Genomic DNA, 16,684 nt, shown 5'->3' on the forward strand with positions numbered 1-16,684 from the left:
TTTGGAAATTTACAAAATTATATACCTAAATGAAATTTTACGAAACTATACGCACTTATGACCAAAAAAAGATGGAAAGAATCAAAGGTAAGTACAAACTTAAATATTATCTAATTGGTCGTGGAAAAATTGTATTCTTTCCTTTTACAATTATATTCGCTATTCGTACGCGCAATGGTTGCACAGTTTACTTTTGTTGTTTTGAGTTGGTAGCTTTGTTGCTTCTTGACGCACCCGCAGTTTGCTATGCGTTGGATTCAGATTTTTTTTCATGTGTTTATTTCCTAAAAAAACAACTTAGAGAGGTAAGTTACTTTATAAAAATGATATAACCGGAAAGAAAGTCAACGCCGTTTTCTTTAAACATACCGCGAAAACATCAACGATACGTGTATATGTCGATATATTGAAGTCGTCGAGTGTGGCAGACGGATCAACGAAGTGCTTTGAAAGTTTGTTGTTGGTAAGATATTTTTTTCTTGTGCGTTTCGCGGGTCAGAGAACTCTTTCCTTTTTATGGAATAATATAAATGGATCTTTCTTCCACAATCACCGCAGTTATGCAAGATGCAGATTTCGTCACTGTAATTTCTAAAAGGAAGTCAAGAAAGCGACAGCAGCTTGTGGACCTTGGTAATATTTCTTATAGAAATTTCGACGCTCCTGTAATTAGTGAAGAAGTCGCCATCCGGTAAGTTTTAGTTGCATATTTGTGAGCATCAATCTCATTTTATATTGTGACCGTAATTACCTTTACCGGAGCAAAAGCTCAACATGTATGGTGTTAAACGTGTTCAACACTCGTATCTGAGCACGTATGGTGTTTAATTACCAAGAAAACTAACTTATGCTTTTTCGCAGGCGATTAGGTGCTGCTAAGTCGGACATTGCGACATCGGAGTTTTACTCTTCCCTTCTAATTCTTCTACGTCAAGGCTTAAGCATAATATGTGCACCTGTAATTGAAGAAGTCCTGTGTTACGGTTTGGGACGATTTTCCGAGTGTATGACTTCACGTTATCAATGTGCCTTGTTATTTCTTCTTAAGGAGAACTTTGGTGCAAAAGTTTTTATTCATGATCCCATATTCAGTGTTACCGAGTGCAACATTCTGAGAAATTTTGGTTGTGAAGTTATCATTGACAACGAAGAGGGCTGTAGAAAATTGAGTGGAAAGCCAACATTAGTATTCCTGCCACATTGTCCTAAGCAATTAACTGATAATTTCTTGAGGACTAATTGGTCTCCAAATCTTCTTTCCAGTTGTTTATTGCTTAGTAATAGTCTGTCTCACTTAGTGGAGTCACAGTCAAGAAGGGAACTTTCTCTTCATGCCCCTTGTTCCCTCGCTTTGTATCCTCATTCGAGTGAGTTAGGGTTAGTCAACTCATTCCGTTACAGTGATATTTTCAACGATACCGCATTACACGTTTTCCCTGCATCAAAATTAGCCCTCGCTGCTCAGGATCTTTGGGATTACAGCCCCCCGTCAGGATATACAAAGGGAGATATAGAATTCATATCTAAGGAGGAGAAGCCAAAGTTGCCGCATTTCTTTGAGTAATTTTTGAAATGGCCAGCCAAAACACCCTGAAAACTTTAAGAAATCTCCTAAGTGAGCTAAGAAAGTGCAGTTCCCAAGGTTCTAAATTTCATGATACCGCCCAAGCAAAGTTCCTTTTAGCCCAATATAGAGCAAACCAAGTGACTGACCTGCAATATTGCAAAGCCCAGGAAGAAATGAAATATGCAGCTTCCACTTACCTATCCTTTTTACGTAGTAAACGTCTTTATGCAGAGCTATTAGCACAATATCGTGGTAAGGGAGAGAGGTCTGTGCAAGAAACTGCTAGTCAGCTAGGATTTAAATTACCACACGATCCAGAGTAAAAAATAAACACTTGGGTAGTCCAGAAATTTCTAGTTATGCCATGAAATTTCTAGTTGCTAGCCTTTCTGATATGTTTGTTTTTGGCATGTTTTTAAAGATTAAATCTGTGCTTATGTTTATTCTCTTGGTAGTTTTGTCATACCTACTTTTCCTCCTGGGAGTAGATGATTCAGCATTAGGCAAGTGCTTACAAAATGAATTTCTCCTGAAAGGAATGCATTCATGTCATCCTTTTCTCTCATGTCGAGATTTCATAGATGTGCGAATTGGTAAACTTATCGGTATTGGTGCAGTCAAAGCAGTTTATCATGCAAAATGGAAGGAATATGATGTCGCTCTGTCAGTTTTGAACAATCCAGCCTTTGAGGATGATTTTTTTACCGGTGCCGAGAACATAAGAATATTTCAACATAATCCTCTTACTGTTCAAGCCGTTGGCTTTTGTGATGATGAAAAGATGTTTCTCACAGAATTTCACAAGAATGGTGACGCTTCAAAGTTAATGGAAACCTTGAAGGAACATCCTGAAGTAAATGATAACTCATTGTTAAGAATCAATCTTTGTTATGTGTATGCCCTAATTCTTGTTAGTTTGCATCATCCTGGTCATTTCACAATAGGTAACCCTCATCTATTGCCTCGTGTCATGTGCGACTCAAACGACCTTAAAAAATTGTTAAGCCAGTTTCTTGTCACCAATGATTTTTCACTCATCTTAAATGACATGGATGCTATACCTCTTGTAAAGAATGGAGGAATAAAGTGTGGTCACAAGGAATTAAAGGGGGACTTTGTTGCCCCAGAGCAGCTTTGGAAATTACCAGGGAATTTCAGTGATATGAAGCAGCCTGGCTATGATGAAAAAACAGATATATGGAAAGCCCCATCAGTATGCAACTATTTTCTTGGTAATGTGTCCGATGGTAATGAAATTAAAAAGAAACTGGCATCAATTCATAAAAGATGCAAAGCCTTAGTTCCAAAGGATAGGCCAACAGCAGGTGATCTTGCCGAAGTGTACATGGTAATTAAGGCCACACTCAACAATAGTACTACAAATAAATGAAACTGTAAAAAGAATGTATAGAAAGAAAATATATTTTATTCTGTTAAAAAGATAATAGAATAAAAATGCGATGAAAGGGTTTCAAGTTGACCTTTTCAGCGATTACATTGTATATTCTTTTTCAATAAATTTTGCAATGGTATTGAGCTGGATGTTGTTTGTTCCTTCATAAATGGAACCTATTTTACAATCTCGGTAATATTTTTCCTGAGGGAAATCTTCAGTGAAGCCAACACCACCCATCCATTCAACACATCTCGAGGTGGCATAACCAGCAACCACTACAAAAAAAAATGAGAAAGTTAAAGAGACGCTCTGTACATATGCTAAATTGCAAAAAATAATAGATCACCCATCAGTAAACTAAGCAAATATTCAGTTTAGCATACCTGCAGCTTTGTATTTTGCCATTGCAGCTTCCTTAACAAATGGTTTTCCAGCCTCCTTCAAACGTGCGGCATTGTACACCAAAAATCGAGCACACTCAATCTCCGTAGCTACCTTTGCAATTTGATGTTGCATTGACTAAGGAATGAGGATGAAAAAAATTAGAACTCCCATAAAATAAAGGCAGTTTCAGGAGGTAGGATTCCATACAAACCTGGAATGAGAAAATTTTCTTCCCAAATTGAGCACGATCCAATGTGTATGGAATAGTTGCATCGAGGCATCCCTGAGCACACCCAACCATTTGGGCTCCAATTCCTATCCTCCCTTCATTCAACATTTCAATGGCATATTTGTAACCTTTGCCAATCTCCCCCAGTATTTGTGAAGAATGCACCTAAAACAAATGTGAAACTAATTAGCACAAATAACTATGAACAATCAAGAAGATCTTAAAGTTGACATTTTCTTCTGTCTATTAGAAAGTTGATCGTTATTAAGAAACCAACATACAGAGTCTTTTCTGTCATTAAGAATAGATGGCTGATTCAAGGATCAAGTAGGTAGGATTTACTAGCAAACTAGGAAGAGCCCATTTCTAACTGAAGTTGTAAACAATCCAATGTTTTAATATCCCATCCAATAGAACAAGCATTTTCTATGAAGTACATCAAGCCATTCTGAAGTAGCAGCATACAGTCAACAACCACTAAGATTTGAGGCAATGGAAATTCACATAAATTTGGTAAAATATAACTTTAAATCAATATGCACAACTTTTAAGGTTGCTACACGTCCAACATATAAACTTCCAACATGCACATCTGAATTATGGATTTAAGTTATCCAATATTTAAAAAATCTTGAGAACACAGCTTTAAATAGTGCACAAAGCATTCAAGAATTCATTTGCTAGAGAAGGCTAACCCTTTAAAATAATAACTACTTTTCCACATCATAATTGTCAATTGATAATGATTTAAATTAATAGCCTAATTTGGCATTCCAAGTTTTAGATCACCATTATATAGGGGTCAATTGATTTAAGGTACAATAACTTGGTCTTAATTCAAATGTTCAAAAGGGATTCCACTGCAACTGCTGTTATACTTCTTTCACATTTATTGGGTTGCGATTATATGTTAACATGCTAACCTTCACTCCATCAAAGTGTACCATGCAAGTTGAAGACGCTCTGATTCCTAACTTGCTTTCTGGCTTAGCAACTGATAATCCAGGTGTATCTCTGTCCACAATAAAGCAAGTTATTCCTTTGTATCCCTGAAAGAATATGATATATCTAGGTGTTAAAAATAGATATACTTTTTCTTAACTTTAAGAAATGCTCACAACATTTAATCCAGAGGATTTTCAGCTTTAAATGAAACCTCTCAAATATGAAAATGAGAAATGAGTGAAGTTATAAATATTTCCATGGTTTTTAAAATAATTTTGAACTAAAATACAATGCATTATTCATATTAACAACTTACCTTGGATGGGTCAACATTTGCCATGACTAGGTACACTCCCGCCAAGTCTGCACTTGAAATCCACATTTTTGAGCCATTGATGATGTAATGATCACCATCCTTTTTAGCTGTGGTTTTCAAAGCAAAGGCATCAGATCCAGAATGAGGCTCTGACAGGCAGAAGCTTCCAACCTTGATATTGAAATGAAATCAATCTATTAAAAAAAACACTTTCAATGATCAAGCGTTACAAAACACTCACAATGGGATAACCTACCATACTAGTTGCCAACAACGGTAAATACTTCTCCTTTTGTTTCTCATTGCCCAGCTGTGCAACATAATTATTCACCAGGGTATTCTGAATGTCACAAATAACTGTGACAGATGGGTCAATCTTTGCCAATTCTTCAACAACAATAATTGCAGAAAAAAATGATGATCCTGTGCCTCCATATTTTGTATCAATTTCTACTCCCATTAGCTGAAAATCAATTTCAGACTGGTTAATTCCACATCTTTTTCATCATCAACATAAGTGAAAACAAGTACACAATGCTAAAACAATAACATGTTTATCAGCATCACAGTTTATATCTCTTGAGCATTCTCATTATTATTTCTAAGGTAACAGTTAAACCTAGAAATTATGTACTTTTAATGAAACTGGAAAAACTGACATTCATAAGCCAGATTCAAAAACTGTTTGATGGTACCACGTACGTACAAGGTTCCTCTCACCAATTATTAGTACTCTAAACTTTTATACATTTTCAAACTCATAAAAGCACAGCATGATGGCTTCCTTTTACTACTTAATGTGGATTTTAAATTGCTTATGTAATGCGAGTTGATAGGACACTAACAGGATATTTATCTAATTAATAATGAAAATACAATTTCAATTACCTAATCAAAACATGAAGAAATTGAAAATATATTTTCATTACTCTGGAACATCACCAAATTGGTTTTCATGTTTTAATCAACTTACTGCCATTAGCTTCTGATTTGGAGCCGTACCAATTGGCTATGGTTTCAAATCTCAGATTCTTTTTCCCTTCAATTTCTCTATTTTTTTAAATTTTCTTCAAAAATTTTCTCAATTGTGAAAATGTAAATACCTATTATTTTTCACTCTTAAACAAAAATTAAATCTAAATAGTGCACTTTGATGCATAGAGATTTCCATAGATAACTTTCATGGAAAATTGCCAATCTAATTGCACATAATTTAAAGTTTACTTGAGGCATGATATTTTTCCAGTAGTCATTTAAAATATGAGTTATTGGATATCACCGTAATCTTTTGTTACTAAACAGCTCTGCTATTACCTTCTCTAGCCGCAACATATATTTTACAATCAAATATTTTTTGAAGTTTATATTCCTTTGTCCCAAGCATTTTTTTCCTAAGTCTTTTGCATATGACAGAAATAGTTAATATTCCAAAGGCCAGATGCAGCTGGCTGAGCATTATCACAGATAAAACCAAAAATAGGTACACTCAAAAGCAAAAACATTATAATGGTAAAAGTTATTTATCATGACTATCTCTACACATCAAAATACACATTTTAGAATTAATATTAGCAATGCAAAGACAAATAATAACATTTTTACGACAAAGAATTTGAACCCAATTAAATTTTTTCAATAAAAGAAAGGAAATAACTATCACTATTTATCCCAAAGTAATTGAATTTGAAAATGATCTGAGGGCTTCCATGGTATCATTGGTGGTCAAGTTATTTGGTTTTTCTCCATACTTTATTTGAAAACCGTTTTTCTCACATTCCAGGCTGCGTCCATAGGTTACAGTAACTTCACTTTGATGTGAGATACTCCTCAGAACAGGGCCAAAACTGTCATCACATAAAGACAATGAAGTCAAGAGGAAGTCTGGAATCTACCACAGTCCACTGACATTGAAATCTACTACATTAATATTCACACATCTATCAATATTCATATATTAACCCAAAAGCTGTTCCACAGTTAAGTATACATTAATTACATTCATACATTGAGAGGGAAAAACAGCTGCATTAACATGGTATTGTTTTATGGGAACATTGAGATAAATAATACTTACATATGATAAATCTATTAGGTTTTAACTATCAATTGAATTGAGCAAAATTAAGAGCATTCATCAAATAAAAAGCTTATATTGCCCATCACCCAGCATTAAAAAAACAATAAAGAAGCCTCTGAAACCCAGGTTACTATGCCTATATTCCTCTGGAGAATAATACATTTACAAGAAAATTTTCCCACGCCAAAAACCACAGGATGGGTCAGCACATGACACTTATTCAATCTAAAATTTTAAATTTCTGATCCACATAAATCTGCAATTACCCATTCATGTTATTTGAATGTATTAGAAACCGATAAAAATTTTCTATATAATAGAAAAACCATGCTAATAATTTCATTTTCTTTCAAGCATAAAATTTAATAACATACGGATATTTATAGAAGTCTTATGTAGTTATAGGGAAAAAACTGTTATATTGCACACACTTTGAATCTCAAGCATACATTGTACATGAAATAGAGAATTTCTCAATCCGGATCCTGATCATACCATGTTTATAAATTACTCCCTTCCTTTACAAAAGGCTTATACATGATGGCATATTTCTGATATTGTTACATTTCAGAAAAAATTTTGATATATTACAATTTAGAAAATTCTCTTGTACTTTTTATCACCACAGCAGTGAAACTATGTAATCAAAATGGGCAGAAATTTCATTAACGGCCAATTTTTAAGATTTAAAGATAGACCTGAAGTCAGAATGATGACAAGTCATAATGAACAGCAAATGGTTACTTTGAGTAATCTTAATTAATGAAATTAGACCAACCAAAAATTATTTGAAGGCAAAGCATACAATTTTTAAAGAAGTTCCAAGCATAAATTCCCCTTCAACTAAAATGCTTATAACAGGGTGACCCTCCTGACTTGTATAGAGACATTCGAGGACCTTCTCTGATATTATATATTTTCTTAGATTTAAAATATGCTCTTATTTTTTAATCGATTTTTCCAGCATTTAAAAAATAACTGAAGATAATTGGCATAGATTTTTAAGAAAAAGAACTTGGGTCTATCATTTTCTCAATGTCCTGAACAGCTAGCTAAGATTCTTTTATAGCCACCTGAGTTCCAGAAGTTCGAGTGGACTGTATTGAAAGTGTGCAAAAATATACTGTGATGTTCTAAGATAATACAGCTTCAACTACAAACATAAAAGGAAAATTAAGCAAAGCTGAGACAAATAATGAAACCACAGACAACCAATCTAAAACAACCACAACCCGGCCTTGGCATTGATCTAGGACAACTGTGATCTCAAACCATGCTACAGGTCTCAATTAAATATCTCTTCCTTTAATTACATTATCTATCGGAAATTAGTTCAGTCATTTTTGGGACAAAATCAGACAAAATTCTCTCATTTTTTTCACTAAATTTTTATTTTTAAGTGACAAGGCATTAATTTGAGCACAACAAAAAATGGCATTCTCAATACAGGGGCATTGAGGTATGGTAGACTAACAATGGAAGAAATAGTGGACTAATCATACCCTCTAACTATGTTACAATACAATAAAAAAGAGAAAAAGTTTTCAAAACATGAATTTACCATCAGAAAACATAATTTGAAAATACTTATGAGAAACTGGGTAGTGTTTTCAGAAAAACATACATGATAATCCAAATTAGGGGTCTGTGTGATGTGAACAAGGAATGTTTTCAGATTTATAGGTTTCGTAAGTCCTACCAAACTATATGCATTACTCCTTTGGGCAATATAAAGTAGTAATCAAATACTGACGACAATCATGTGGTTATCAAACAGGATGAATGAGAAAACACAGATACTATTAAATGATATGATCAACATTTTATTAACTGCAATAAAGTACAGGTATGCAGATCTGTGTCCTGAAGAAGTTCATGAACTATGTCATACTGCAATTACAATTTCGACCACAGTTATATTTTTTAATATTTCACAGAACATACTTCATTCAGTCTCTCTTTAAGACATACTGTATGAACTACATTCATATGTATGACCTATTTACTTTGATTATGAATAACATAATGATGAAAAAATCCAACAAAACCTAATTTGCAGTTCTGCTAATGCATATAATATGGACTGCAAAATTTATAATTCACTATCACAGGATGTGACACAGGACACAAAGCATCCACAGGGTTTTTAATTTTAAATGTAATCACTCGTAGAACCATGTTTGGCCACCGGTTAAGTTTTAACCTCACTATGAGCCTTAGAAACTGTATCCTAATGGCCTTCGTCAATAACTGACAGGCTAGGAATCATATCAATATGTATAGTGAAATTTTGATGCTCCAGGAATACACTCATCAGAAACTTGAACTTAATTAAAGAGGAAATTAGCATAATAGTATAATGTTACCCAACAAAACTCATCTAAAATACAGGGTCGCACCCAAAAGTGGTAAGACTAATTTTCTCTGGCGTGAACGGAGCGGTGGAGGGGGGTCTGCCTGGCAGGGTAAGGTGGAGGGGGCTCTTAGCAACAGACCGACACCAACCTTAGTCGCCTTCGGGCTGTAGTTGAGTGAGGACACTGTTTCAGTTTTTAGTGAAGCAAGTTTTTTGTCCGCATCAAAAAACTCCTGTATATTTAAACAGTTCATGAAGGTCTTAAAAAAATAAACTATTCTTGCACACTACACCAAAAAAAATCTTACCGTTTCTCATTTTGAGCTCAGATGAATGCAATTTCTAGCTTTAATGAATAAGATCAAATTTCAAAGACAAATCCCTTATCTAAAATTACAGGTAAACATTGAGGATGTACTCGCTCCCAATAATACATCTCATGAGAGTTAATAAAATAACAAATGGGAATTTTGCCTGACACAGTCGTAAACCAACTAAAAATGACTGACTCAATCGTGTTGAAAATTATGCAATACAAAGATCGTAAATCTCCATCTCTACTGCCATTGGTTGATTGTTTCATTTTGCACACTATTTACATTCACGAAAGCAACAGATTTTGTTTATCGGCAACTCACCTTTAAAGATTTCATTCATTAGATTTAACATTTTCATCGAAGTTTTCACATGATCACCTGTGAAAATGCTCAGTATTATTATAAATAAAATTTACAAATGGATTTAGGAATTGATTTCATTAACTTCTCAAAATATTTAAGGCTGCACGCTTTTCTTCATTCCTAATCAAAGATTTTTGCAAGCTCAACATTAGCATTTCAACTACATATACTAAACTACAATTAGACTTATTGAAATGTCTAAAATAGACAAACGGTCAGTAGAATGGATCATTGAATCAGGTGCCACATAAAAATATAACCTACACCAGACTTACCCCATTTTCAAAGAGCATGTCAATCACGCTTTGCTCTAGTTTATGCTCCTTGTCCATTTTCTTCACCAAGGGGGCAATCTTTTCTTTGGCAAGCCTTGAAACTAAGACAAAGGGTAGATTGATTTGTGTTCAACATACATAGTCATTTATAATCAATTGTAAAACTGTGAATCACCTGATTCCTTCATCATCATTTCTTCATCTGTGAAAAATGTCAAGGGGGCAATTGAAGCAGATCTAGAAGATGAGGTAGTATGTATTGAGGAAAGAGCTGCATTATGAATTCGTGGATGTCGGAGGATTTGCCTTGAGACCTGCAAATGAAAGGATGTATGTTATGTCAATATATATTATACTTTTTATGAATAAATGGACGAAGTTCTCATAAAATACTCATGCTACACATCTATAAGGTATTTTATAATGTGTAACCTTCCCTCAACTAGGAACTAAAAGCAATGATGTTATTCTTAGATTTCTCAAATGAATTTAATTACATTTTGATCTATTGCTCTACAGATGTTGATTCTATGAACATGATATTAATATGATAAGAGAATACTTAGATAGTAACTTGAATCATATTTGCACAACAGAATTCAAAGAGTAATTATTGCTCATTGAGTTACATTCTAAAATCAGGTAGGGATCATGTCTCATGACATCAATTCCACCCTAAACAATGAATGTGCATGGAATGGGATTTGGCAATTTTGGTCGGGAACAACAGCTTATCCAAAAGTTTATAACATGAATGAAGTTGCCGGAGGGTTCTTATTAAAAAGTTTTTCCAGACTATACTATCGAAAGAGCATATTATGCAAGGTTTTCTTTTTGGACATTCGTTGATTTTATTTCATCTTCAACTGATTTCCTTATAGATTTCTCTTGTTTACACTCAACATGAAAATTTCAACTATTTTCTTACCCCTCGAGCAGTTTTTCATCTTTGAAGTAATGATTTACCAGGTCTGTAGCCACCCAATTAAAACTTACAGTACACAATTAATTTTATCACACACTAATGAATACACATCACACCACTTTTTTAGTAGACAGCCATCAAAGCCTGAAATTTTCATTATTCCAAGGAACTTACTTCCTCTCACTGATTTCCCAAGCTCTGTCCTAGCTCTCTACTTTCACCAGCATGCACCAAGCAAGCCTAGTAATACCCCAGGCCGACTTGCGCTGTTCTTAAGAAACTAGCAACCCTAGTGAAAGAGACCTCCCTGATACCCCATCACATTCACTCATTGTTTCATACACACTTCTATTCCTGTAACTGCCAAAAATTCCTTGTCTTGAATCTCTTCAACTAGTATCACCCTCTAAACTCTCAGTCTATCCCTTCCTCCAAACCGTGGGCATCCTAGTGTGTCAGCATGCTGTATACACACCCTAATAATGGGGCAAGGTATGCTGGCTATCAGGGTAGTCCCTTTCAAAGGATATTATTAGTTTGCTTAGTGAAACTTTGATCTTGCTCGGTGCATACTGGAGAAAATATGCCAAAGCTGATCAGCAGAGTTCCATAACAAAAGTAGATCCAGTTGCACATGGCACAGATACTGCAAAGTCTATTAACCCTGTACACCCCACCTTTCACTCCTCAAACAAGTCAAACATATTTCATCAGATCATAATCATTCAGCCCAAGCTTAGTTTATATAAGATTCATCAACAATACAAGGGTAGGAATGGAAATGCATCATGTGAATTAATGGTGCATCTGCTAGAAAATTCCGAGTACTTCACGTGTTCTGATTGGTTAGCTAATATTACAATCAAACTTCTGCTATATACAAAAAATGCATAGATAATCATAATACTACTCTTATAGTAAAAGCAAACTCAAGAAAAACTGCCTATCGTCGCGAAGTATACTAACTATTATTCCCATAAAATTAAGGTGGAAAAAGGAGCCTATGCTTAACTTGATCCTTACATTGACCACACTTTGCCCATAAATACGGATGGCTACTGCTGTCTTAATATCTTGATGGCAGCAAGAATTACTACCACGAAAGTCCCAACAGAAATTACAATTCCATAAGGTGGTGAAAGAGTTGAAAAGTTAAAAACAGTTCTGACCAAAACAACAGGTCATAACCTTCTCTAGAATTAAGAGTGCTTCTATTTTGTTTGAAAAAGAAGTTCAATTACCGACCAGTTTTAATTCTGGATTTATTTTTAATTGGAGTACTACAAGGGTTAATAAAAACTTTAAATATTTGATTTTTTTTAATGGAAAGAGATAGTTTTGGCAAAAATCTAGTTACCTGGTACTATCAGTCTCTAAAGAACTATTAAGAGGTAATATAGTCCAATTTCCAGAATTAAAAATAGTTTTTGAGAACTTTCTCTTTAAATATTTTGCTTTTTCTCTGTTTTCTAACCATTGATGATCACTCACAGGAGCTGAATGCATCACAGGCTTGGGGTCAAATTATTTACAGGAATGACCAAAGGGGTACAATGTCAAAGTTGTTGAACTGATTCAACCCCCCATCGAAGTTCTAAAAAATAACTATTTTTAGTTCAACACCTGATTTTCTGCTAAATTATTAAGTGATATTAGAAATTTATTATAGCCATTGAAATAAATTGCACCAAGGGAGCTTAAGGATATGAGCAGATTATGAAGTCCAAATGGCGTCCGAGAAATCACATTTTCTAATTTTTAGTTCCACAGGTCTTTAGTAAAGCATGTTATCTTATCAAGGTTTTTAAAATGTTTTTAACTGCCCAAAAACATTTTCCCCCAAAATTCTTTTGGAATAATTATTTTCCCATAGCAGAAGCAACCACCATGACTTTTGCAAAAAAAATTCAAGTTGGTCACCTGACAAATCCCTACCTTCATTGATACTTTAAAAAATATTTTGCTTATATAACCTATACATTATTACCTATCAAGTTTACAAACGCAAATTAAAATAATAGTCTATGTTCGTACGGATTGCACCATGACCAGGTAGAAGATATATATTTCTAAATATTTACTGATCTTTTTAGTAAAGAAAGTTGCATGTAATAATATATCAACTGGACTTCTAGATAAAGCTAGTCGCTCGTTGACCTACATAACGGAAAGAAAGAGTAGAATTGTAAGCAAGAAAAGTGACATTGAAGAGCGATGAATACCTTACAACACCTTTCAGCATTTCAAAATTTTTTTTTTCATTAGGTAGTACAGTTCACTCTGCAATGGATGACATTAAAAAATTAATAATAAAAATAAAATATCTACGTGACTACTGGCATTTTTATCAAATTAATTATACCACTCACACAAAAGGAAATATTTAACGAACAAATAATGCGGCATTGGGTTGGTTTTTTCCAGAAATTATATTAATTACAATTTTAAACATCCACCTAAAACCTACAACAGATGGTCATATTGGGTGTCATCTATACCCGATGCTTATCTTTGATTGATCAGTTTTATCTATGTCGGACTAAAAAACTACTCTATGCATTCCTGCCGGAAGACTTCGATTCGGTGTATTCTCATTGAGAACCATTAATACGCAGCGCAGATAACGCGAGCTGGTGAGAACTGAAACGAGCACGAAGGTCCCTTGGCCATATACAGAACCAACCTCGGGCCCCAATCAAGGTTGTGACGCACGATGGTTTCTCGGGTTCACTTATTTTTGTTCAATCAACTCATTTCAATACAAATTAGGTATATCTCTATTGGGACTTATATCAAAGCTTGGAATATTGCGAACATCAGTGAGAAGTTTACTATGATGATAGTTCAAAATAATTACTGCCAAGGTGGTCCGGACGCGTATTGATATACCTATTAATGTTTATCAGTGACACTCAAAAGCATGAAGAACTGAGGCACATGTCATTTTGTAAGTATTTTAATCAAAGTATTATATATTTTAAACTTCTTAATAAGCTGCAATAGTTTGGTTAACAAACCTATCGCAAAGTTCACACTGCATTATCCACTTGAAGCAGTTGGTCAATTCATACCCACGTTCAGTAATCTTTAGTCCGATGTCCAGTTGAGTTGATAGCAATCAATGCCTTTCCACCCTCTCTACGAACATCCTGATTTGACTAGAGCTATTACGAGGATTTCAACATAGGTCTGCTATGTGCTCCATACGTTACCTTACCCAATAAAACTACATTATCTTCTCATAAAAACAACGGCATAAGAAAGAAGATGGTAATAACTTGACGCATAGATAGAATTGACACATTGACTGTGACACAAAGACAATTAACTGGAAAATATGGACAAGCAAAGCCCATGCGGCGATTTATGGATAAACCACGTAATTAAATTATCGTCTGCATTGCTAACTTCCAAATTTCATTATTATTTCCACATGTCCTCATTGAATATTTTCTTTAAAAGAATAAGAAATAATGAACTTAAATTTGAGTCAATGAGGTAACAAAATTACTGCTAAAATGATCAAATGGTCATTTCACAAACTGCGTCTTACTCACTGGGTTGGCGAAAACGTTGCGAACAAATGCCATGGTGATAGAAGCCGTTATACGTTACTAGGTGATTTCTTCAAGCGATTATCACCGCACCTCCGATGAAACACTACACAAATATGTCCTCAGTTGGCAAAAGGGAAGAAGGGGTTGAGTACGAAGCTTATTGGCGATGATTACCGCTGATTCCCGCTAGACCCGTAAAATCCTCATATCTGCGCGCTGTAGTGCCAATGGCCTTGAGATTCGTTTTGGCGCCTTATACAAATTTGAAGAAATGGTTGGCAATTCGCTGCCCACCGTACATCGTGAAAAAACTGAGAAGATATTTACAAACTGTAGGAAAAGATTGGATTTTGATTGCTTCCATCTTTGTTTAAATTGTACCTTATAGCCAAACAACCACAAATTTGGGTTAATAATGTGGAATATATACAAATAAGACTATAATAATACATAAATTGCAGAAAAACCTAAAATGTGTGGCAAAAATATCAGTTATTGAAATAAGACATGATAGAACTGAAAAAGAAATCTGGGGAAGATTAGCAAAGTTGATGGTAACCCTTTTAACACAAAAAGCTTCAGAAGTGCTTCACCGGGATGTTAACATTGTACCAGCACCTAGTCTTCAGTAAAATGCGGCTTTGGCGACACTATTATTCTTAAAACTAAATGCTGATAAAAGTCATTGATATGCATTGCAGGTTGATGAGGATGGCATGCTTCCAGCAGTATACAGGTGCAACCATGTAGCTGCAGATAGTATTTTGTATAACATGTGAGTTATTAGTTAATGCCCCGTTCTTGGTGGTTAAAAGCAATTTGATGCTCTACTTTCCTTTTCTCTATCGCCTGCTGATTTTTACCTCTGAATGCTTCAGCCATTTTCTGACAAATAAATTTAAACCTGGGGTTTTGAGAATAATTGGAGTTTTATTATACATTTTACATTAATAAAATTCCCGGTATGAACTTCAGGTATGTTATTTTATGTCTTTATTTTAATCATTTGTATGAAAAAATCATTTACTGCTTTGAAAAAAATAGCTTCCGTGAAATTTTATGGTCTGTGATTTTCCAAAGTTCCTTTGCTTTTGTATGAAAAAATTGTATAAATTTAGGCTCTTAGGAATGATAATACTTCTCTTTCCAAAATATAGCTCCATCATGAATTATGGGGAGGATTTTCCATTTGTACTCCAACTAGTTTTCAATAATAGATAGAGTATTGAGCTCAAGTGAGCTACTATACTGGTGTAACCTATTTTCCAACCCATCAGCTTGGCACTGCTTTTTATGTATTTTTAATTTTTTAAACATAAAAATACGACTATAATATGTAAATCTCTTTTTTTTTACTTGGAACCTTCCTCAACTCTTCTCTTTCTATTCCTTCTTTCATAAAAGTTCAATGGAATTCTGTTTAATTGCTTCAAATTTACGGCCCCATAGCTCTAAGTTTTGTTTTCAAACTTTGTTCATAGAGCCATTGCATGAATTGCATGAGCCTTCCAGCAATTAATGACAATTGGTTGTGTTGAATACTAGCAACTGCAGCAAGTGAATGTCTCAGAGATGGTAAAGCTGTACGCAGCGACTTGTTTAATTAACTCTGTTGTGAAAAGTGACCATGTCATACAATGCTCCAAAGTGCAATGCTCATCTCTAAACTAAAGCAATTTTCAATATAATAATAATCATGGACATATTTTTTCTGTGAGATTTATAAAAGCATTTTTATTGCACTCACCAGATTTTACTGTATGCTAATCACTCAAATCTCCTGCCATTTGTGCTACGTGATTGAAGCATCAACATCAAACTAAGTACACTTTTATTGTAGCAGTTTGGGTATTTATGTCATAAAAAAAGATTTTTTGATACAGGTAACAGTCGGATCTCTGTAGTTAGGTATAATTTATTTTCTTAGTTTGGTGCAGTAATGTAATTATCAAGTTGCAACAATGTAATTATTAAGTT

General features: G+C 34.3%; 4 protein-coding genes across 4 annotated transcripts; 3 read left to right on the forward strand and 1 right to left on the reverse strand.

Moving 5' to 3' along the window:
* The first annotated feature begins 227 nt into the window (after window positions 1-227).
* Window positions 228-1,564, forward strand: LOC139694299 (SRR1-like protein). Its single transcript, XM_071592776.1, has 3 exons — window positions 228-463; window positions 559-691; window positions 862-1,564. Exons 2-3 carry the CDS (start codon window positions 561-563, stop codon window positions 1,562-1,564), a joined length of 834 nt encoding a protein of 277 aa, XP_071448877.1. The 5' UTR covers window positions 228-463; window positions 559-560.
* On the forward strand, window positions 1,469-2,221 carry LOC139694300 (protein FMC1 homolog). The gene has a single exon (XM_071592777.1). The coding sequence runs from the start codon at window positions 1,573-1,575 to the stop codon at window positions 1,888-1,890; it is 318 nt and encodes a 105-aa protein (XP_071448878.1). The 5' UTR covers window positions 1,469-1,572; the 3' UTR covers window positions 1,891-2,221.
* LOC139694074 (protein O-mannose kinase-like) lies at window positions 2,106-2,957 on the forward strand. The gene has a single exon (XM_071592498.1). It carries the CDS (start codon window positions 2,106-2,108, stop codon window positions 2,955-2,957), a length of 852 nt encoding a protein of 283 aa, XP_071448599.1.
* A 16-nt stretch (window positions 2,958-2,973) lies between these two features.
* Window positions 2,974-14,895, reverse strand: LOC139694298 (short/branched chain specific acyl-CoA dehydrogenase, mitochondrial). Its single transcript, XM_071592774.1, has 9 exons — window positions 14,708-14,895; window positions 10,401-10,539; window positions 10,226-10,326; window positions 5,094-5,300; window positions 4,838-5,008; window positions 4,500-4,625; window positions 3,559-3,741; window positions 3,347-3,482; window positions 2,974-3,238 (listed from the first exon to the last, which is right to left on the reverse strand). The coding sequence occupies exons 1-9, from the start codon at window positions 14,738-14,740 to the stop codon at window positions 3,060-3,062; spliced, it is 1,275 nt and encodes a 424-aa protein (XP_071448875.1). The 5' UTR covers window positions 14,741-14,895; the 3' UTR covers window positions 2,974-3,059.
* Between the last annotated feature and the right edge of the window lie 1,789 nt (window positions 14,896-16,684).

This window comes from Hetaerina americana, unplaced genomic scaffold, assembly GCF_022747635.1.
Source record: "Hetaerina americana unplaced genomic scaffold, ioHetAmer1.1.p SCAF_5, whole genome shotgun sequence".
Taxonomy (NCBI): domain Eukaryota; kingdom Metazoa; phylum Arthropoda; class Insecta; order Odonata; family Calopterygidae; genus Hetaerina; species Hetaerina americana.

Coding starts and splice junctions, on each gene's coding strand:
- LOC139694299 (XM_071592776.1), top strand. CDS start 561: ATGCAAGATGCAGATTTCGTCACTGTAATTTCTAAAAGGAAGTCAAGA. Junction 692..861: donor AGTGAAGAAGTCGCCATCCG/GTAAGTTTTAGT, acceptor GCTTTTTCGCAG/GCGATTAGGTGCTGCTAAGT.
- LOC139694300 (XM_071592777.1), top strand. CDS start 1,573: ATGGCCAGCCAAAACACCCTGAAAACTTTAAGAAATCTCCTAAGTGAG.
- LOC139694074 (XM_071592498.1), top strand. CDS start 2,106: ATGCATTCATGTCATCCTTTTCTCTCATGTCGAGATTTCATAGATGTG.
- LOC139694298 (XM_071592774.1), bottom strand. CDS start 14,740: ATGGCATTTGTTCGCAACGTTTTCGCCAACCCA. Junction 5,301..10,225: donor ACATGCTCTTTGAAAATGGG/GTAAGTCTGGTG, acceptor ATTGATTTTCAG/CTAATGGGAGTAGAAATTGA. Junction 3,483..3,558: donor AGAAAATTTTCTCATTCCAG/GTTTGTATGGAA, acceptor CTCATTCCTTAG/TCAATGCAACATCAAATTGC.